Source organism: Loxodonta africana, chromosome 19 (assembly GCF_030014295.1).
Source record: "Loxodonta africana isolate mLoxAfr1 chromosome 19, mLoxAfr1.hap2, whole genome shotgun sequence".
NCBI lineage: Eukaryota > Metazoa > Chordata > Mammalia > Proboscidea > Elephantidae > Loxodonta > Loxodonta africana.
In genome coordinates this window covers 45,419,979-45,442,059 of record NC_087360.1, presented here as the reverse complement: position 1 = coordinate 45,442,059, position 22,081 = coordinate 45,419,979, and the positions used below count along the sequence as shown (strand labels likewise).

Genomic DNA, 22,081 nt, shown 5'->3' with positions numbered 1-22,081 from the left:
GGGCTTAAGCTGTCAGTTTATCTGCTAATCTTGGGATTCATCAATCTTCACAGCCTGTGAGCAGAAGCCCTGCCCTCTGACCTACTGATCTTGTGTTCACCAGCCCCTGCAGCTATGTGAATCAGGAGAAGCCTTGAGGTCTGCCTGGCAATCTTGGGATTTGCAGATCTTCACAGCCTGTGAGCAAGAGCCCTTCTCTCCAACCTGCCAATCTTGGGTTCCCTAGCCCCTGCGGCTATATGAATCAAGAGAAGCCTCTACCCTGATCCACGGACTTGGGATGTTCCAGCCTCTACAATCGCATAAACTGTTTCCTTGATTCAAATCTATCTCTATAAATATATTTAAATGCTTTACTGGTTTTGCTTCTCTAGAGAAGCAAAAGATACAGCCTAAGATACTCTCTTTACACTGGATCAGGGATGTGATCTGAGCAAGGGTGTTACATCCCACCCTAATCCTCTTTAACTACAGGCGGAGATTATGATTTATAACACACAGGAAAAATCACAAAATGGAGGACAACCACACAATACTGGGAATCATGGCCTAACCAAGTTGACAAATATATTTTGGGACACAATTAAATTCATGACTGATATGAAGAGACACTTCACCAAAGAAGACATTCAGGCAGCTAACAGATACATGAGGAAATGCTCATGATCATTAACCATTAGCCATTAGAGAAATGCAAATCAAAACTGCAGTGAGATACCATCTCACCCCAACAAGGCTGGCACTAATCCAAAAAACACAAAATAATAAATGTTGGAGAGGTTGTGGAGAGACTGGAACACATACACTGCTGCTGGGAATGCAAAAGGGTACAACCAGTTTGAAAATCGATTTGGCACTTCCTTAAAAAGCTAGAAATAGAAGTACTATACGATCCAGTAATCCCACTCCTTGGAATATATCCTAGAGAAATAAGAGCTGCCACACAAACAGATATATGCACACCCATGTTCACTGCAGCACTGCTCACAATAGCAAAAAGATGGAAATAACCTAGGTGTCCATCAACAGATGAATGGATAAACAAATTATGGTACACATAATGAAATACTATGCAACGGAAAAGAACAATGATGAATCTGTGAAATATCTCACAACACAGATGAATCTGGAGGGCATTATGCTGAGTGAAATTAGTCAGTCGCAAAAGGACAAATATTGTATAAGACCACTACTATAAGAACTCAAGACAAAGTTTAAACACAGAAGAAAACATTCTTTCATGGTTAGGAGCATGAGGAGGCAATTCACTAACTAGATAGTAAACAACAATCAACTTAGGTGAAGGCAAGGACAGCACACAATACAGAGGAAGTCAGCACAACTGGACTAAACTAAAAGCTAGGAAGTTTCCTGAACACAACCAAGCACTTTGAGGGATAGAGTAGCTGGGGCTGGGGTCTGGGGACCATGGTTTCAGGGTACATCTAGGTCAACTGGCATAACAAGGTTTATTAAGAAAATGTTCTGCATCCCACCTTGGCAAGTGGCTCCTGGGGTCTTAAAAGCTTGGTGAGCAGCCATCATGATGCAACAATTTGTCCCAACCCACCTGGAGCAAAGGAGAATGAAGAACACCAAAGACACAAGGAAAATACTAGCCCAAGAGACAGTAAGGGCCACATAAAACAGATACTCCATCAGCCTGAGACCAGAAGAACTAGATGGTGCCTCATACCTTCAGTGACCACCCTGACAGGGAAAAGAACAGAATCCCTTACCGAGCAATATAAAAGTATAGAGCAGAACTCAAATTCACATAAAAAGATCAGGCTTAATGGTCTGACTGAAGCCATGGCCACCTTACACTCTGTTAAGCCAGAACTAAAATGATTCCTGAAGCCCACTCTTCAGACAAAGTTTAGACCGGACTATAAAACATAAAATGATACTCGTGAAGAGTGTGCTTCTTAGTTCAAGCAGATATATGAGACCAAATGGGCTGCTCCAGTCCAGAGGCAGGATGAGATGGCAAGGTTGAATGGATACAAAAAACCAGGGGTGGAAAGGGGGAGTGTCCTGTTACATTATAGGGATTGCAACTAATGTCACATAACAATATATATAAAAATTTTTATATGAGAAATTATCTTGAGCTGTAAGCTTTCACCTCAAGCACGATTAAAAAAAACAAAAAAAGGGAAGGAAAAGTACAATTAGCCCAGCCTTCTGTTAAGTATTTTCTTCGCACTCTGTTAAGCATGAGTTGTTCTGCAGAAGGAATTTCTATTGATCCTAAGAGGAAAGAAGGTATTTTTGCTTTTCCTATTCCCAAAATTAAAAAAATTATGTGGGTTTCTCTCATTGATCGTAAGAGAAAAGAAGCTATTTTTGCTTTTCCTTTTCCCAAAATTAAAAAACAATTAAGTAGGTTTCTGGAGCTCTGCAGCTACTGTAGAACTTGAATTCATGAATTTTCCTTGTTAGCCCAACCGTTATAATAAATATTTGAAAGCCTTCGATCCAGATCCTTTCCAAATTGTATCGGAGGATCAGGAAATTGCAACTAAACTGAAAGAAGGTCTAAAAAACACACTTGCATTAGGCTTTGCTAACTACAACCTAGCATATTTTTCCCTGTTTTTACATGAAACCTCTGAAAATGCTTTAGGCATTTTAACCCAGAAACATGGAGAACATCGGAGACCAATAAGCTAATATAGTCTGCAGCTTGACCCTGTAGCTGAAGTGCACCCCTCTTGCCTCAGGGCTGTTGCTGGCACAGCTAAACTAGTTGAAACTAGACCGCAGACGTCTTAGGCTATATTCTCTAGAGAGGCAACACCAGTGAAGTTTACAAATATATATAGAAAAAAATTATATTAAGGAAATGGTCCAGGTGGTTGTAGAAGCTGGACTGTCCTAAGTCCTCGGGGTCAGGCTGGAGGCTTCTCCTGATTCACGTAGCCACAGAGGCTGGAGAACCCAAGATCTGCAAGTCAGACAGCAGGTCTCTGGCTCACAGGCTGTGAAGGTTCACAAATCCCAAAATCAGCATGTAAGCTGCTAGCTCAAGTCCCAAGAACCGGAGATCAGTCGAGCAGGAGCCAGCTGCATGATCCAGACCAAGCAAAAGTCCACAAGCCTTGCCCGAAAGTCCACCTATCTTGGAGTCAGGCCACACCCCCCAAGTAAACCCCCTTTCTCAACTGATTGGCTACTCACAGCCGATCCCATCATGGAGGTGATCACATTATATCAAATCTCATCATGGAGATGATTACATAATTATACGACTCCAAATTAAATCATATGTGCCAAACCACTGAGAATCACGGCCTAGCCAAGCTGACACACAACCTTAAAGATCACAGCAGACAGTGCTGGGAAATTTTCCAAATGTTTATGTTCCCCATGCAGTATCTGCTACTTTGACCCAACATCTCTCAGCCAGTCGACTCACTTCCTATGAAGTGCTCCTCCTGGCTGCACCTAATATTAGACTACATTCTAGAGCTTGTTTAAATCTCGTCACTCTCCTTCTTGAAACTGACAATAAGAAATATCCTGCACATGATTGCTTAAATTTAACTGAAAAGCTCTTAACACCCCAAAAAGATTTAAGAGAAACTTCTTTGGCTAATCCTGATTTAGTTCTATTTGTTGATGGCTCCTATTTGAAACCTGATCCTACTAGCTCTCGCTATCAGGCTGGATATGCCGTCATAACCTCTAATGAGGTTCTTGAAAGTCAAGCCCTTCCCAAAGCTACTTCAGCCCAACAAGCTGAATTGCTCTTATTAACCCCCCCCCAAAAAAAAAACACTCATTGTCAAGTCAATTCTGAATCATAGTGACCCTACGGGGTTGTATTAGAGCCTGCAAGCTTGCTAAAAGAAGGTCCTTGAATGTTTCCATGGATTCTAATTATGACTTCAGAGTGACTCATGATTTTGGCATTTTATGGAACCAGAGAAGCTTTCTAACCTCTTCTGGAACTGCCATTAAAATGGAGCTTTAGTAGCAGACTGTTTAGACACTTTATTACTGCCCTCTGAGACTGCTATAATAAAAATACAGGCTCATCAACCTAAAGGAATCCCTCAAACTGCAGAGATAAGAGGGAACAACCTTGCCGATAAAGCAGCCAAACAAATCACCTCTCAAGTTATCTTAGGCCTAATGAAAAGAGAAGAAGATTACCCTGATTTGTTCATAAAAAATCATAACCTTAGTGAATTAACTTTAGAAAAATTATTTAAAACCCAGCAATTAGTTAAAACTGAGGAAATGGAAAAAAGCAGCTCGTTATCAGGATTCCATAACCAAATAACGGTTAGGGCCTGATCAGAATCTTGTCTTACCTAAATCATTTCGTGCACCTATGTTGAAAGCTCTCCATGAAAGATCCCATTTAGGACGAGATAAAGTGTTTAAAATTTTGAAGAAATACTGGTGGGTACAATGTTTTGAGGCTGCCAAGCATGTTTTCTCTCATTGCTCTATTTGTTCCTGCTGTAACTCAGGCAAACCTTTTAAAGTTTCATCTGAGAAACACTCATTTCCTTGAGCACCTATGCTTGAATGGAAGTTAGATTTTATCCAGCTCTCACCTTCAAATGGTTATAAATATATACTAGTGATGATTTGCAGATTTTCACACTGGGTAGAGGCCTTTCCTAGTCCCCATGCCACTGCAATATTTGTAGCTAAGAAACTTCTTGAAAACATAATTCTCTCTTGGTGAGCACCAACAAGACTTTGTAGTGACAACGGGCCCATTTTACTAGACAAGTAACTAAAGAAATATTGAAGATTTTTCCTACTTATAAAGACTTCACTGCCCTCACCATGCATAATCTTCCAGGCTAGTAGAAAGAACAAATGGTATAATAAAAACCCAGTTGACCAAACTTTCTGATCTCTGAGCTTATTTAGATTAAGATCCTCCCCTGCGTCCTAAATTTGAGGTCCACTCAGTTTGGGCCACATAAATTAACCCCATGTAAAAATATTACTGGAAGACCTATGGCCCTTCCTTATTTCTCAACCCATACTGATTATTTAGTTAAACTGAATTATTGAAATATTGTAAGTCTTTGATTCAGTACCCTAAAGAGCACCTTTCACAAGCCAAAGAAGCTTTTACAGCCCAAATTTAGAAACACATAAACTACCTATTAATGAACCAGGTGACTATGTATATTGGAAGAGGCACCAATTAAAAAGGTTCCCTGGATGCTCATTGGAAAGGATCATATTTGATCCTTCTACACTAACTCTTGTGCCAGTTAAATTACCAGGTGCTAAAACTTAGATCCATCTGTCTCATTTAGAGAAGGTTAAAGCCCCTATTTGGACTGTTACATCTACAGAACGACTTAAACTGAAGTTCAAACACCCTGTGGCCAGAAGCAGATAACACTGTAAGTAGACAATTCCTCCCAAGATCATGGAACAAGACCTCACGCAAGCTCTTGAAATTATTGGACTTTGTTTTTGAGATTGCCTTATTTACCAAGCTTGAGTTTATTGAGTGGTAAGAACTGTTTATGCAGACTACTGACATTTCTGCAATTTGCTTCATACTTGTAGCTCTCCTTCTCTTGATTGCTAAACTTTCTATTATCCCTTGTTTTAATATCCTCTTTTTTCCACACAAGTAACTTCATCACAGCTATTATTTTTATAATATTTGCCTTATTGTATTACTTTTCAGTTACTATTCTTACACTACGAAGCCTTTAAGTATTTTCTTACTGTAAATCATGACTCGTTGATGTCTAGCATGATAATGCCTTTGTTAGATTAGCTCAATCAGTAGCTAGTGCCAGTAATCTGACTGGCTGTAGGATTTGTCATCAAGTCCCAAAATCTGGACATACAAATTCAGACTGACCCCTTAGCTATGCCTGTGTTTAACTATAGCTCCGTACCTGATTCTGTTGTAAATCCTAGTATTTCCTTTAAACAGGCTACACATGTCAGGTTGTGGCAGCCTCTAGAATTGTTAACAATCCTCAGGTGCCATGTTTCAATTTAACTGAAAACCCTCAATTCAGTGATACAGAGGAAAGTTTGAAAAACTGTACCAAAAATACAGAGAAGCTTTATCCATATATTGATTGTTCACTCATATGCCCAAGGAATTCCAGCTATCTTCAAACTTTTATACAAGAACCTTGCAGCAGTACCAAAGGAAAGCCACCCTTTTGTTATGGCATTTACCGGCCAACATATTGGGGGCTGTTGTCTATTTGTAATAACTCTTTGACTGAAGAATGGCTTGAAAAAGTCAACCAAACCATTCTTTCTTCACAAAATAACACCGGAAATAATACGACCTGTGTTCCTCATAGAGATGTATTTTTATGTGGGGGATCAAAATACCCCATTAAGAAAAAGCCAAATCCAAATAACCCTATACTTGGGCATTACCATGCCTAGGTAGTTTAAAAATGACAAGTCAATGTACGTTTGGCTTTTTAGGGGTTCCCCTGAATTCCCACTCTTAATAATGAAAGTGTACACTGGACCAAGATCCAAAACTCTTTTCGCAACACAAAAGAAATTATGAAAACTCTATAATGGACAGATCCAGGGATGGATGGGCATTCCTTGGGGGACTTTTTCTACTTGTGGGTATACACAAACTTGAAAAATCTATTCACAATTGGTCTGCCACTGTGCTCTAAATAACAAATGAACTAGCTGACAGCACAGAAGTGCAACAAGAATCTTTAAACTCTATTGCCAAAGTTGTGTTGGATCATAGAATTGCCCTTGATTTTTATTCTAGCACAACAAGGAGAGGTTCGTGCAATCGTTAATACCACTTTTTGTACCTGGATAAATATATCAGAAGTAGAACAAGATGTTAAACAAGTCCAACAGAAAGCTACATGGCTTCAACTACCCCCTATGCCCAAGTCCCCCCTTTACTTGATATTTTTAGTTAGCTATACTGAAATTGGTTCTAGCTACCCTCAATTTTACAAACTGGACTAATTCCTTTAATTGCCATAATCATTATTACAGAATTAATCAAATGTCTTATGAAATATTTTTCAAATGCTTGTACTCACAATGCAACTCTACTTGCTATGCAAAAGGCCATATATTTTGAAGAAACAGTAATTCCTTAGAGGATAGTTTGGATTTCACCTTGGCCAATGCCCCTCTCTGCCAAGTATTCCTATTAATTTGGCCCTGCTCTTACATACCCATTCTTAAAAGATCACAGAAAAAGAGGTCCAAGCTGTGGCACTGTGAAGATTCTGCCCTTATGGAGAGCATCTGGGGTCTTAAAATCCTATTTTAAATAGGTAACCATCTAATAAATACAAGGAAAATAAGTCCACGTAGAAGAGACTCTTATAATAGTGATCAGCGAATTTCTACAGAAGTTCTTGATCAAAAGTTGTATGGAGGGGTGTAGGAGAGGCTTCTGTCGAAAATGTAGGCCTAACTACATTTTTGCTGTTTATGGCTCAGTCTGAGCTGACTCTCAAAAGTCAGCTAACCAGGCTACTTCAGGAAGCCTGCGGGCTCCTCTCGCCTCCCTTTCTCTCATAGTACACTCCCAGGAAGAACATTTACACAGGACAGTCCCCAAAATATCCCTAGATTAACAAGATGTTAACTAACTCAAATTTTATGATGAGCAAAACAATGTTGAAGGATCTCATAACTGACCTGTTTCTATTAAAGCATTATTTTGTAAATGTCAATCAGAATTTTTTCCTTGAAATCCCTGTTTTCTGTACCATAAATTTTGTGAAAAATTCCTTTTGTCAGAGTGCTTTCATGAATCCTCATGAAGTGTTGCCTGGTCCAGCTCACCTTATTCCTTCAATAAAACTCTTTGCTTTCATTTTGGTTTTTTTTCCACAATTATAGGGCTTCTTAGGGAAGTAACAGGTTACAATTCAGGTTCAGGAATGCTCAGGGTACAGTTCTTCCATCAGGACAGCCTCTTTTCAGCTGTGCCTACAGGCACACCTCTCTCTGGCCCCTCAACCTCTGCCTTGCTTGGGCAAGTGTTACCAAGCTCTTTTAGCTCTGCCGATAAGTGCCCTGAGGCACTCCACTTCACCAGTAAGCCTCCACCTGAGGCACTCAGCTCTAGCTCCATGGGCTGACAAACCTAGCTCCGAGTGCCCAAAGGCACCTTATTCTCAGCAAGCCTCTTGCCCAAACGCATTCAGCTTTCTCATTCTGTGGGCCAGGAAGCCCACTGTGCCATCTTCTGCTGGTCTCTCCTGCCACTGTTTCTCTGCCACCGCTTCTTGTCATCTTTAGTGTTACAGCTCTCTCAATCTCCTAGTTCCAGGGATCTTAGAACAGGGATCCTGGGTTTAAAGAACACGTTCCGCTCTTGCCCCTTCTTCCTTGGTGGTGGTGAGATCCTCTCCTCCCACCTCTGGGATAGCTCATCTTAAGCCTAGCTAGATGACAAAACTGACCAATCCCCTTGGTAGGCCACAATTACCTTATTTGCACAGTCACACCTGTTATTTTTTGTTAGGTGCTGTGGAGTCGGTTCCAACTCATAGCAACCCTATGCACAACAGAACGAAACACTACCCGGTCCTGCGCCATCCTCACAATCCTCACAGTGCATTCATTCACCCGTTCATTTGAGCAAGCGGGCTGTGGCACACGCTGGGCGTGCGTATGTGCATGGAAGCGGCCCCTCCCACCGCACTGCATGCTGCCCAGAGTGGGCGGACACACCGACTGGCCCACACCCCACCCGAGGCAAGGCAGACCCCCTGCCCGCCCCAGCAACCACAATGGCAACAGCAAGGACACCTAGATGGGAGTTATAGGACCACAGCAAGAAAGTTCACACAAAAGCAATGCATCACACCACAGGCCACCCTTGGCTTTTCTTGTCATGGTTTTTTCATACTTGCAGGATAACTTCCCCATCCCTTTCGTTTCACCAGTTCAAAACAGTCATTAACAATTAGTCCTTCCATAGAGCAATAGACCTAAAGGTGAGATTACTCAGGTATCTGCCATTCAGGTCCGCTGCAGGTGTCCATCTGATCTGGTCAAGCTCTCCAAAAATCACCTTGGCTTCACCCTTCCTGGTGTCAGATAAAATTTAACTGAGAGAAGATTATTCCCTTGCTCTGAGCCTCACAAGGTATCAGCATAGGAAATTTAGGTTCAGCCACTGTACTCCAGTCCAGCAGTGCCTCCCCCTTAGTCTACTCTTTCACACTTACAGCTTCTACAATTACAGTTTTTACAATCATAATTAACCCTGTTAATAATCAACACTCACAATTGAATCATATATAATACTCCATCCCAGGTCCATCAGGAAAATAGAGCCTTCAAATAAACACATAATCCTTTAAACATTCCAGTTCCATCTCCACTTCTCCATACCTACTCTGTTTAATTTTAACAGAGATTTCAGTTAGCTCTTTGACAATATTAACAATATCACTCTGGCTTCTGTGCTTGTTAGCTGAAGGGGAATTAGGCTGGGAGCAATCCTATCAATAGGTGGCTATTACAATAACCCAGGAAAGGTGCTAGTGTCTTGAATCAGAGTAGTAACAGTGGAGATGGTGAGAAATGGTTGGATTCTGGATATATTTTGAATGTGGAGCTAACAGAATTTCCTGATGTTTGGATTTTGACTAGGAATGAAAGAAAAGTCAAGAAAAGCCATTTTCTGGATTCAGTAACAAGAAAAATAGGGGTGCTATTAATTGAGATTAGGAACTAAGTTTTTTATGCCTTATTAGATATCCAGGGTGAAATGCCAAATAGGGAGCTGAATATAGCTTTGGAATCCAAAGTAAAAATATAAGTTTGTGGGATATCAGCATATGCATGGAATTTAAAGCCAAGAGGCTGGATAAGATCACCTAGAGAGTAAGTATAAATAGAAAATAGGTAGCCATAAGGTATTCCAATATGAGAAATGAACAAACAAAGCAGCCTCAGGAAGGGCCAGTGAGGGATACAAAAAAAATCACAGCAAGTATGGAGTCTTAAAGAGATCTTATTGCCACATAACACTCATTGTCTTTTCCCTTTTAGCATAAAGAAGATTTGATATTCAGAAACAGCCTAAGTTTAATGTATATATTGTATATACATATTCAATATACACTAATTGCTAGATAATCATACCAGTTCTATATCACAAGATTTTAATGAAGATAAAACCAAACCCATTGCCATCAAGTTGATTCCAACCCTATAGGACAGAGCAGAATTGCCCCATATTGTTTCCAAGGCTGTAAATCTTTACAGAACCAGAGTGCCACATCCTTCTCCTGTGGAGCAGCTGGTGGGTTCAAACCACTAACCTTGTGGTTAGCAGCCAAGCACTTAACCACTGCACCACCAGAGATCCTCTTAATGAATAAATGAATGGCAGCATAAAATTGTGAATATTTTGGACAAAGATAACTTAGAAATTTACACTAATATGACTGTGGGCTGAATTTCATAAATACTTTGTACAGTACTTAAAACAAAACAAAATTAAACCCAAACTCGTTGCTGTTGATTTTCTGACTCGTGTTACAGAGCAGAACCAAGCTCTACAGGGTTTTTTTGGCTGTAATCTTTAGGGAAGCAGTTTATCAGGTCTTTCTTCCAATGCGCCCATTGGGTGAGTTTGAACCGCTAACCTTTCAGTTAACACTCAAGCGCAAACCACAAACCAGGGGCTTTAGTATATTTTTAAAAACCATGTAGTACTCTTTAAAGTGCAGTACTAAAAAGTTAACAGGGCTCAGCAAGCTAATCAACAGACTTACTGGATCAACTGTCAGTAACTTTTTGGACTCCAAGCCACCCTGGGACTAAACAAATATCTAGATACCACTAGCAAACCTAAAGGTGTAAATGGACAGCAGAATATGGAAATATAAAAAAACAAGGGAAAAAGTAAAGGTAATGGGAAAGGAGAAGCAACATAGAGGTAGAAAGTAGAATAGGAAAGAAAGAGAAAGACTGGATCTGATTATTTCTAAGGTCTTTTTAAGACTTTACTCCCCGAGGAGGCTATTAGGATTCCTGGGAGTAGAGCTACAAAGTATTTCTTCCCTCAGCCAAGAGCTTACAGAGAGCTGGTTGTTAAAATCTTTCTCTCAGCTGTAACTAACACCCAGTTGTCTCACCTGAAAATCAGAAGCATCATTACTTGAAGGGGGTCAAAGGAGGAAACTGCAATAGCTGAAATATGCTTCCTCCTCCTTTCTCACAAATCCTTCAACAGCTCAGGCCTTAGAGTTGGAATTGAGACTCACTCAGCTGAGGTCATGAACAGCTTCCATCAGGCACAAGGCCCTGTATTGGGATCTGGTACTGATGTCCCTAAAGCATAAGAATGGGTCTTGCCTCAAGCAGGGCCTCACAGTATTCATCTATAAAACAAAGGCAGCTTGAAAGGTCAAAGGTTCCCAAGTCTGTCTAAACATCCTATTCTCCTATGGAACATCTATAAAAAGTACAGATTCCCAGGCTTCACTTTGAGAAAAAGTGAATGTCTTCCTTGAAACCCACAGTCTTTCCCGAGATTAAGATGTGCACTCAGATAAATTGCCTTCAGCGACAGAGCCAAGATGGCACTTAGCCAGACACACCACACCATCCCTCTACAGCAAAGACCCAAAAATCAAGTGAAACAGACAAAGATGACAATCCTGGAACCCTGAGGATCAAACGAAAGGATAAAGAAATAGATCAAATAACGACTGGAAGAAGAAACTGATGGAAAAAAGCAAACAAGGAGAGATACGGAGCAGAGATGCCCTCCCAGCCAGATTGGCACAGCGTGGCCATCTTGAGACAAAGCCAGTAGGGAACCTGGGTGAGGTGCACAGGAAGATAACCACACAGGATTTCCAACAAGAGACAGAGAAACTGCGTAGACATACCAGCAGTGAAGCAAGGTGTCCAGGACATGAACCGGATCTAATGAGGGAAAGTACAGGAAGGAAGGTGAGAATTCTAGGGATCCCAGTGTCCACAGAGCAGGGAGGGGGCTAGGACCCAAAGACAGGGCTATTCAACAGCAGTGGTCCCCAGTCATTGGGATAGGTGGCACACACAGAACAAGAGATTCACAGAGCATCAGCAGGAGGTTCCCAATCTGACCAGAATATGGGCAGCCCCCTCTTCTCACACTTAGTCGGGGCCAGGTGCCAATTGTGGGCAGCAGCCAATGGGAAGTAGAAAGGCACTCTTGCCCATTGACCAGAGAAGCACACTTTCCCTCAACCCACCCTCCTCAGCCCCAACATCCCCATAGCCTTGAAAGCCAAGGACCACAACACGAGCCCCTCCCTTTCCCCCCCACCGAACCCCATCACAACCTCCACCGTCAGCCGACTCCACTGAGTGGCTGCCCCACTAAGTGGCAGTGGCAGAGTGCCCCAGCACTCACCCAGCGGTTGTCCTCCCCGCCCCTCTCGTCTGCTGTCCCCACTGAGCAGCAGTAGCAGAGTGCACTGGAGATCACCTGGCCACTACCCCACCCCACCGCTTCTACCTGTCAACCCCACCAGACAGCAGCAGAATGCTCCCTCTCCTGCCCTGCCCCTCCCACCCACCCTGCCCCCCCACCAGCTGAACCCAAGTTGTGGCAGCAGAGCACGCGCTCCCCAACCTGCCTGCCTCGTGCCTCCCACTCAGAGATATCCTTGAGCGGCGGCAGCAGTAAAATACACAGGAGCTTTCCCACCCATCCCCCCTGCCCACTGACCCCCACTGAGTATTGGCGGAGCACTCTGATGTTCCCCTGCTCAGCTGCCCTGGCCCTCCTGCCCACTGACCCCTCCCGCATAGCAGTGGAGGAGTGCTCCTCTGCTTCCCCTGCTGCCCACTCTGACCCTCCTGCATGCTCACCCACGTGGCAGTGACAGAGCTCTCCAATGCTCCACCAGCTGCCCACCCCACCTCTCCCGCCTGCCACCCCACCTACCCATTGAGCAGCTGTGAGCATTCCCATGCCGCTGGACCAGTGAGAGCCAGCAGCCAACAACTGCCCAGCCCACCCTCAGCCATCATGCACGACCAAGGAACAGAACACCCTATCCCATCCACCAGGAGACAGGTGAAGAATGCTCCTGGCCGACAGATAAGCCATCAGTGAAGCACTCCCAACTCACTCATTCTGATATATCAAAACAAAACAAAACTAAAAATCAGGATGAAAAAACCATACATATAATCAACTATTAAGTAAAATAACACCTTAATGCCTCAGAGACAAGAGACGGTATCAAATCATATAAAGAAGCAGGACAAGATAGCTTAAGCAACTCGTAAAAATAAAAGGGCAGAAAACCTTCCTGAGGAAGAAATGGTAATGGAACTGACTGATAAGGAACTCAAAGCATTTATATATAAGACCCTCAAAGAGATATGGAAAGAGATCAAGGAAAACATGGATAAAACCAAGGAGAACACACACAAAACTCTAGAAGAATTCAGGAATACAAGAATAAAATGACAAAATAAATGGACAACTAGAAATGATACAAAAACAGCAACTAGAAATACAGAAGATTAACAAAATTTCAGAAATAAATAACTTAATGGAAGGACACAAGAGAAGAACTTAATCAATGGAAGCCAGAATCAGCAAATAGAGAGCAAATCCCTTAATACTAATTTGTTTGAGGAACAACCAGAAAAAAGAATGAAGAAAAATAAAGAAAGGCTAAGAGTTATCTGGGACACTATCAAGAGGAATAATTTACACGTGAACAAAATTCCAGAACAAGAGGAGACCAAAAAAAAAAAAAAAAATCACAGAGAGAATTTTTAGAGATTTGCTGGCAGAAAACTTCCTTAATACCATGAAAGTTGAGAAGATATCCATCCAGGAAGTTCAATGAACCCCATACAGGACAGACTCCAAAAGAAAGTCACCAAGACACCGTAATCAAATTCTCCAAAACCAAAGACAAAGAAAGAATCCTGAGAGCAGCTCAGGAAAGATGAAATGTTACCTACAAAGCAAAACCAGTAAGACTAACCTCTTATTTCCTGGCAGAAACCATGCAGGCAAGAAGGCAGTGGGATGACATATGTAAAACTCTGAAAGAAAAAAAAAAAAAAACTGCCAACCCCACAATCAACCAACTTGATCTCATAGACATATACAGATTTCATATACATATACAGAACACTCCACCCAACAGCAGCAAAGTATACATTGTTTTTAGCACATGGAACATTCTACAGAATAGGCCACATTTTAGGCCACAAAGCAAGCCTTAACAAAATCCCAAACATCCAAATACAAAGAATCTCCTGTGATCATAATGCCATAAAAATAGAAATCAGTAACAGAAACAGAAAGAAAAAAAAAAAAATCAAATGCATGGAAAATAAACAACATCTTGAAAAAAACTACTGGACTATAAAAGAAATCAAGGATGGAATAAAAAAATTGATAGAATCAAATGAGAATGAACAGATTATAACAGAATACTGGAGCCCTGGTGACACAGCTACGGCTGCTAACCAAAAGGTCAGCAGTTCAAATCCACCGGGCACTCCTTAGAAACCTTACGAGGCAGTTCTACTCTGTCCTATAGGGTCACTACGAGTTGGAATCGACTCAACGGCAATGAATTTGGTTTTTTGGTTATGGCTGCTAACCAGAAAGACTGGCAGTTTGAATCCACCAGGAAACCCTATGGGGCAATTCTACTCTGTTCTCTAGGGTCACTATAGTCAGAATCCACTTGATGGCAAGGAGTTAACAGAATACTATGAAAAATTGTACTCCAACAAATTCAAAAACCTAGAAGAAACAGACAAATTTCTAGAAACACACTACCTACTTAAACTAACACAAACTGAGGTAGAAAAACTAAACAGGCCCATAACAAAAGAAGAAATTGACAAGATAATTAAAAAATTCTCAATGACAATAAAAAAACCCTGGCCCAGATGGCTTCACTGGAGAATTCCACTAAACTTTCAAAGAAGAGCTCACACCAATACTAGTCAAACTATTTCAGCACGTAGAAAAGGAAGGAATACTCCCAAACTCATTCTATGAAGCCAGCATAACCCTGACACGATAGCCAGGTAAAGGCACCACAAAAAAAGAAAACTACAGACCAATATCCCTCATGAAAAAAATGGGCAAAGGACATGAACAGACACTTCAAAGAGGACATTCAAGTGGCTAACAAACACAAAGAGATGCTCACGATCATTTAAAAAAAAAAAAAAAATCACCCTCAGACAAAGACTAGGCAAGCCCACAAAACAAAACAGAACCGGACTGAATAGGCGCATCAGCCCAGGGGCAAGCACGAGAAGGCAAGAGGGGACAGGAAAGCAGGTAACAGGAAACTCAAGGTCAAGAAGGAAAATGTTGACATATCATAGGGTTGGCAACCAATGTCATAAAACAATATGTCTATTGTTTAATGAGTAATTTGCTCTGTAAACCTTCATCTAAAGTACAATAAAAAAAAAATCACTTATGTTACCACCCAGAAATAAACACTGTTCTATTTTGATGTAAAAAGTAATGATAATAAATAAATTTGTAATCCAAATAAACATTAATTAAGAAAAAAAAAAACCCAACCCATTGTCAAGTCGATTCAGACTTACAGTGACCCTACAGGCCAGAGCAGAACTGCCCCACAGGGTTTCCAAGGAGCAACTGGTGGATTTGAACCACCAACATTTTGGTTAGCAGCCAAGCTCTTAACCACTACACCACCAGGCTGCTGTCATTAAAAAAAAAAAAAAAAATTTTTTTTTACATTAGCCATTAAAAAAAACCAAACCCACTGCTGTTGGGTGGATTCCAACTCATAGCGACCCTACAGGACAGAGTAGAACTGCCCCATAGAGTTTCCAAGGAGTGCCTGGTGGATTCAAACTGCCAACCTCTTGGGTAACAGCTGTAGCACTTAACCACTACACCACTAGGGTTTCCCATTAGCCACTAAAAAAAAAAAAGAGAGATACAAATCAAAACTGTAATGAGATACCATTTCGCCTTGGCAACGATGGCACTGATCAAAAAAACAAAAAACCAGCAAATGCTGGTGAGGCTGTGATGTGACTGGAACTCTTATAAACGCTGCTGGTGAGAATGTAAAATGGTGCAAAAACTAGGGAAAATATGGCACTTTCTTGAAACACTAGAAATAGAAAACCATGTGATCTAGCAATCCTACTCCTAGGTATATATATCCTAAGGAAATAAGAGCTGTCACATGAATAGATATATGCACACCCATGTTCACTGCAGCATTATTCACAATAGCAAAAAGATGGAAACAACCTAAGTGCCCAACAGGTAAACTGATAAACAAATTGTGGTACATAACACAATGGAATACAACACGATGAAGAACAGTGATGAATCCACGAAACATCTCATAACATGGATAAATCTGGAGGACATAATGATGAGTGAAATAAGCCAATCACAAAAGGATGAATATTGTATGAGATCACTATTATAAAAAGTCAAGAAAAGGTTTACACACAGAAAGAACCATTATTTGATGGCTACCAGGGATGAGAGGGGGAGGGAGGGAGAATCACTACCTAGATAGTAGAGTCCTCTCTAGGTATCTGGTGGGGGATTGTTTCCAGAACAGATACCAAAATCTGAGAATGTTCCAGTCCCTTACGTAAAACGGCATAGTGTTTGCATATACACTTCCTTTCTCTACTTTAAATTATCTCTAGATTACTTATAACACCTAATAAAATGTTAATGCCGTGTAAATAGTTGTTATACTGTATTGCCCCGAGAATAACACCTAATAAAATGTTAATGCCGTGTAAATAGTTGTTATACTGTATTGCCCCGAGATAGCACTTTACATTCCCTCATAGCACTTTACATTCCCTCTTAGCGTTTGAGGTATTGCTTTGACCACTTAAGTGCTATTAGGAGCATTTTTTCACAGAAACAAAGAGTACACAGGGAGCAGAACTAACGAGAAGAATGCTCAAACAAGAGTGCTGGAGAGAGACTGACGATCTGAGAAATGGAGGAGGTTACACATCATTTCATTCCCATGGATTCGGCATAGTCCTTGGTGCTTGGCAAATTCAAATTTTGCTTTTTGGCATTTTTTTTCCCCAAATATTTCTGACCCACAGTTGGTTGAATCTGCAAATGGATATGGGGGGCTAACTATAGATATGTCAATATTGGTGAAGGGAAAGACAATACACAATATGGGGGAAGTCTGCACAACCAAACCAAGACAAAGGAAGACACTGAGAGGTACACAGGAATAAAGGGCGACTACAGTAAATAAAATACTATAACATATCTAATCCTGCAATAACAGTAATGACAAACAATAACTTACAAGAAGATATAGTTAGATATATATGTTAAATAGGTATGGGAAGTTGTACAGGAATACACCTGTGTGCTTACACAAGTATAGTTGTGGCTATTTCTACCGACATATACGTAAGTACAGCATGTATATTCATATACATAATAGAGCACATAAGAGGCACAGTTACGGAAACATCTTAGACATAACCAAACACCTCAAAAGGCTGAGCTATTGAGCTTGGTGGCATAGTGGTTAAGTGCTATGGCTGCTAACCAAAGGGCTGGCAGTTCAAATCCACCAGGCACTCCTTGGAAACTCTATGGGGCAGTTCTACTCTGTCCTATCGGGTCGCTATGAGTTGGATTCGACTTGACCGCACTGGTTTTGGTTTGGTTTTTTGGTACTGAGCTTGAAGGCTAAGGACCATAGTCCTGGAGATCATCTAGGTCAAATGATGTAACACAGTTCATAATGTTCTGCATCCTAGTCTGGTGAGTAGTGTCCAGGGTCTTAAAAGTTCTCCAGTGGCCATCTGTGATGTGACTACTGGTCTCTTCCTGCCTGGAGCAAAAGAAAATGAAGAAAACCAAAGACTCAAGGAAGCAATTAGTCCAAAGGACTAATGGCCCACCTGAACCACAGCCTCCTCTGAGACTAGAAGAACCAGATGGCGCCTGGCTACCACTATGGACTACTTTGACCGGTTAGAATGGGTGAAAAATGTAGAACAAAACTCAAATTCATTAAAAAAAAAAAAAAGACCAGACTAACTGGTCTGATAGAGACTGAAGGAACCCCGGAGACTACTGTCCTAGAACGGCCTTCTAACTGGAAACCGAAGACACTCCCGGAGTCCACCTCTCAGCCAAATTAATAGTCTGGCCTATAAAATAAACAATAACACCCGTGAGGAATGTGCTCCTTAGAATAGTCAACTGTACGAGACCAAAAAGGGCAGCGTTTGCCCCAAAGCAAAGAGGAAAGTAGGGAGGGGCAGGGAAACCGGACAAATGGAAACGGGGAATCAGGGAGGAAACGGAGAGTGCTGACACATTGCGGGGATTGCAACCAAAGTCGCGGAACAATTTGCGTATGAAATATTGATGGGAAAACTAATTTGCTACTCACATAAAGCACAATAAAATGTTAAAAAATATATATGCACTCGGGTTTGGATGGCAATGAACAAAGATGATTCTTAAAATAATTTCCAGTTTAATGTCATATTCCCAATGTCTTAAACTTCCATCTAGGCTCGTAGCTACAGTGAAAGCAAAAGCAGAGGCCTCAGCTCGGGGCGCTCGGAACCCTGCCACACCCCGGAGAACCGGGCCCTTCGCTTGTTCCGGCTCAAAGCAGCCAATACTCTGAGGAGCCAGAAAAACTCCCCTTACCAGAGCCGCTCGTCGTGGCAGCGTCACCCCGCGGTACAAAAAGACCGAGGAGGCGAGAGGTCGAGGCCAAGGCCGCCTTGAAACAGGGTCCCGACTGGTCCCCAATAAGATCTCAAAGGTTACCTCAGCACACCAAAGGCCACCACACGCTTTCAGCAACAGACGTTGGGATTTGAACAGTCCTTTCATTCCAAAGCGCGCTCTGCCCCTTCGCGGGCTCCAAACTACGGGTCGGCGCGAAGGACACAAAAGAACGGAATCGCAGGACCTGTTTATTTTGGCCCTTCCAGTTTTCGTACTTGCTATCTAATTACCCCGTTGCCTTGGAGTCCATTCCAACTCATTGCTGCCTGCCAAATAAGAACCCTTTGAAGACAAAAGAAAGAAAGGGAGAAGCAGGAAAGGACAAACTGATTTTTATAACTATTGTCAGCCCTTTCAGAGGAAGAATCCTGGTTAAAAAAAATATATATATGTATATATACACATGTACATATATATATATATATATATGCCTGAATTTAAGGCTGAAACTCCTCCCCAATTAGAAACACCTAGATCTGTGCTCAGATGTGTAATTATTACATATAAATTTTATTACATATTTATTTGGCATTGAAGCACTTTAACTACAAATACATTAGCCTACAGTAACAATCCTTTTTGGCTAAGAAGAAAAACATATTTATAAATTTCGCTAACTCTTGCAGTTACCACATTCGGGTCAACATTTACTCAGCAAATATTCATAGCGCATCTACTACGTGCCAGGCCTGTATTGAATGCCCACTGCATATGATAAACTATAGCAGTCACTACAACTGACACAAAATTGATTTAGACACAGAACTCCCCCTCCATAGGAGGTGCTTAGAGTCTTCGGGGGGTGAGGGATGGGGAAGACCCTAAAAAAAGCATACACACACACACATAACATAATACAAAGTAGATTGGGGTTCTTCCTTAAGAGGAGCACAAACAAGGTGCTGGACATTCAGAAGAGGCGACCTCTTCAGTCTGTGGGGATTCAGCACTCAATCTGGGCATACAAAGACAGGTAGAAATGTTTGTTTAGTAAGAATTTTTATCATATAGCTACATGGCACAAATATTTATTAATACGTGTGTATGAATGTACTTGCCATCCAGTTCTGTTGAAAGTAACTTCACAGACACTACTGCCCATTTCACTTCTAAGCTCCGCTTATTTGGGGGCATGGTTTATATGTACATTGGCCACTTTGTCTCCAGGTCTTTAGAAGGAATGGGTACTCTTGCATGTATAATACAATGATGAAGTACTTTTTTTTTTTTTTTAAAAAAAAGGGAGCAAGAAGTTTGTCTGGTTTTGTAGCTATCTTCCACCAGATCAATCAATAAGAATTATCTATTGCTCTATGTTCTGTATTCTGGACTGGGAAGAAAGAGGCAGCAAGGAGGCTAAAGTAGTAACCAGATAGTAAGAGGTGGCACATTCTCTCTTCTCGCCCATCTCAGCTATTCACAATAAAATAGGCGTCATCAGAGAAAATCTTGCTCAACTTCCCCTCTTCTAAGTCAAATCATAGGAATCCACAGCCATCCCCTGCCGCAGGGGAAAAATGTCTTTCCTTCTGCCTAACTTAAGCAGTCTGCTATGCTCTAGAACTCACGCCTTCCTCTAAAACACTCCCACTGAAATCAATCTTCTCCTCTACTAAGTCTTTACCTTCACCTCTATCTATGGGCTCCTTTTCTTGAATAAGAAAAAATATCAAATAATAATAATAATTGCAAACATTCATTTAGTATTTATTGTGTACCAGGCATGGTTTCACGTGCTTTACATGTATTAACTCATTTAATTCTCACAACAACCCTAGGATGTAGGTTATTATTGTCAATTCCATTTTTCAGATGATGAAACCGAAGCACAGAGAGGGAAAGTAACTTGCCTAAAGTCAGAGCTAATAAATGGCAGAGCCAGGATTTGAACGCATTTTGAGTTTAGGGGCCCTCTTTAACAAATGTGCTCGAAATCTCTTCCATCTTAAACACACACACACACACACACACACACACAACTCCCACACCTCTGGGGCCTTTCCAGGCTTGGTCACTCCATTCTAACCACAGTGACACAGTGTTTCATCTCACTTTCGATTCTCATTCGAACTTTTTTGTGAAGTCATGCTATTATAAATCTCACTGTCTTCTCTTTAAAGATCTATAACTTTCTATGCTTTTTATTAAGTCCCACATTTTTAAAAGCCCTCTATTTTCTACTCTTACTGGCTAATAAAACCCTGCCTAAAGCCAGAGCCTGAAATCTTCTTGACTATTGCTTGTAAAAGAAACCCTAGGGAGATAAGGTTATTGACACAGGTGTAAGATGAGGCTGAAAGTATTCACAAGAATAAAGGCCCCTGGGTAAACACTTTACTCCTAACCATTATGTAGCCCATCTTGTAATCTTAAAAGCACCTCCAGAGATCATCAGTAGAAACATCTGAACTTCACAAGTTTAATGTTATTGCCTGTGAAATGTAATCATTAATCTCAAATTTTTACACGCTGGTCAGTTGTCATGGGAAACAACTTTCAACCTGAATCTGTTATTTCTTTAAATGTTTAAGAAGCCTCAATTCCTTGGCTTAGCAAAAGAGCCCAGAACTCTATATTGGACCCATGATTGATTGGGCCCTAAAGAACATCTGCATCGGCACCTTTTTACGGCCATAAACTCTAAATTCCACTCCATTAGGGCCTTCTCCTTCAGGTGTACAAAAACCTAGTTGGGAAGTTAAAAAAGAGAGAAAGAATATTAACAATTTTCTTTTTTTCTTTTCTTTACTGCTGTTACATTCTAATTCTCTTTGAGGCCATGTGGATGCTACTGACTGACTAGGAAAGAGTGAGAGAACATTGAAGAAAGAAGAAAAAAAATTAAATTTTAAGATTTTATCTTGTTACAGCTATATATCTAATTAGCCCTCTTTACATGTCCCTAGGGTGCTACTCAGGCATTTCAAAGCAGAGGTCACCTGAACCTCCCCAAAGTGCTCTTTCTCTAGGTCCCAGTCTTAGTGAATAGCACTTCCATCTGTCCTTAGAGCCTGAGTCCCGAGTTTCCCTTTCCTTCACCCCTCCAAGTCCTGACAACTCTTCCACTTGTATCTCTAAAATTTCTTCCCTCCTCTCTGTCACGAATTCCTCTGCCTTGCACTATAAACTCACTTCTCAGCATACTCCAACAGCATCCTAACTTACCTCCCTGCCTTAAGTCACTCCTCCTTTCCAACTCATTTCTATATTCCAAAAACCCACTGCTGCCGAGTCCATTCCAACTCATAGCAACCCTGCAGGACAGAGTAGAACTTCCCCATAGAGTTTCCAAGGAGCACCTGGAGGATTTGAACTGCT

General features: G+C 41.3%; 1 protein-coding gene across 3 annotated transcripts in view; it reads right to left on the bottom strand.

Moving 5' to 3' along the window:
- PBK (PDZ binding kinase) overlaps positions 1 to 18,963 on the bottom strand; it is a 66,618-nt gene extending 47,655 nt beyond the window's left edge. Inside the window, exons 1-2 of one of the 3 annotated variants that reach the window (XM_064272646.1) lie at positions 18,803 to 18,963; positions 13,980 to 14,040 (exon numbers count right to left, since the gene is read on the bottom strand). In XM_064272646.1, coding sequence (XP_064128716.1) covers positions 13,980 to 14,040; positions 18,803 to 18,868 — 127 coding nt within the window. In that variant the 5' untranslated portion in view covers positions 18,869 to 18,963. Of the gene's footprint in view, positions 1 to 13,979; positions 14,041 to 18,679 lie in introns of all 3 variants that reach the window. The other 2 variants (XM_010592344.3, XM_010592345.3) reach the window with 2 other exon arrangements.
- Positions 18,964 to 22,081: the final 3,118 nt, after the last annotated feature.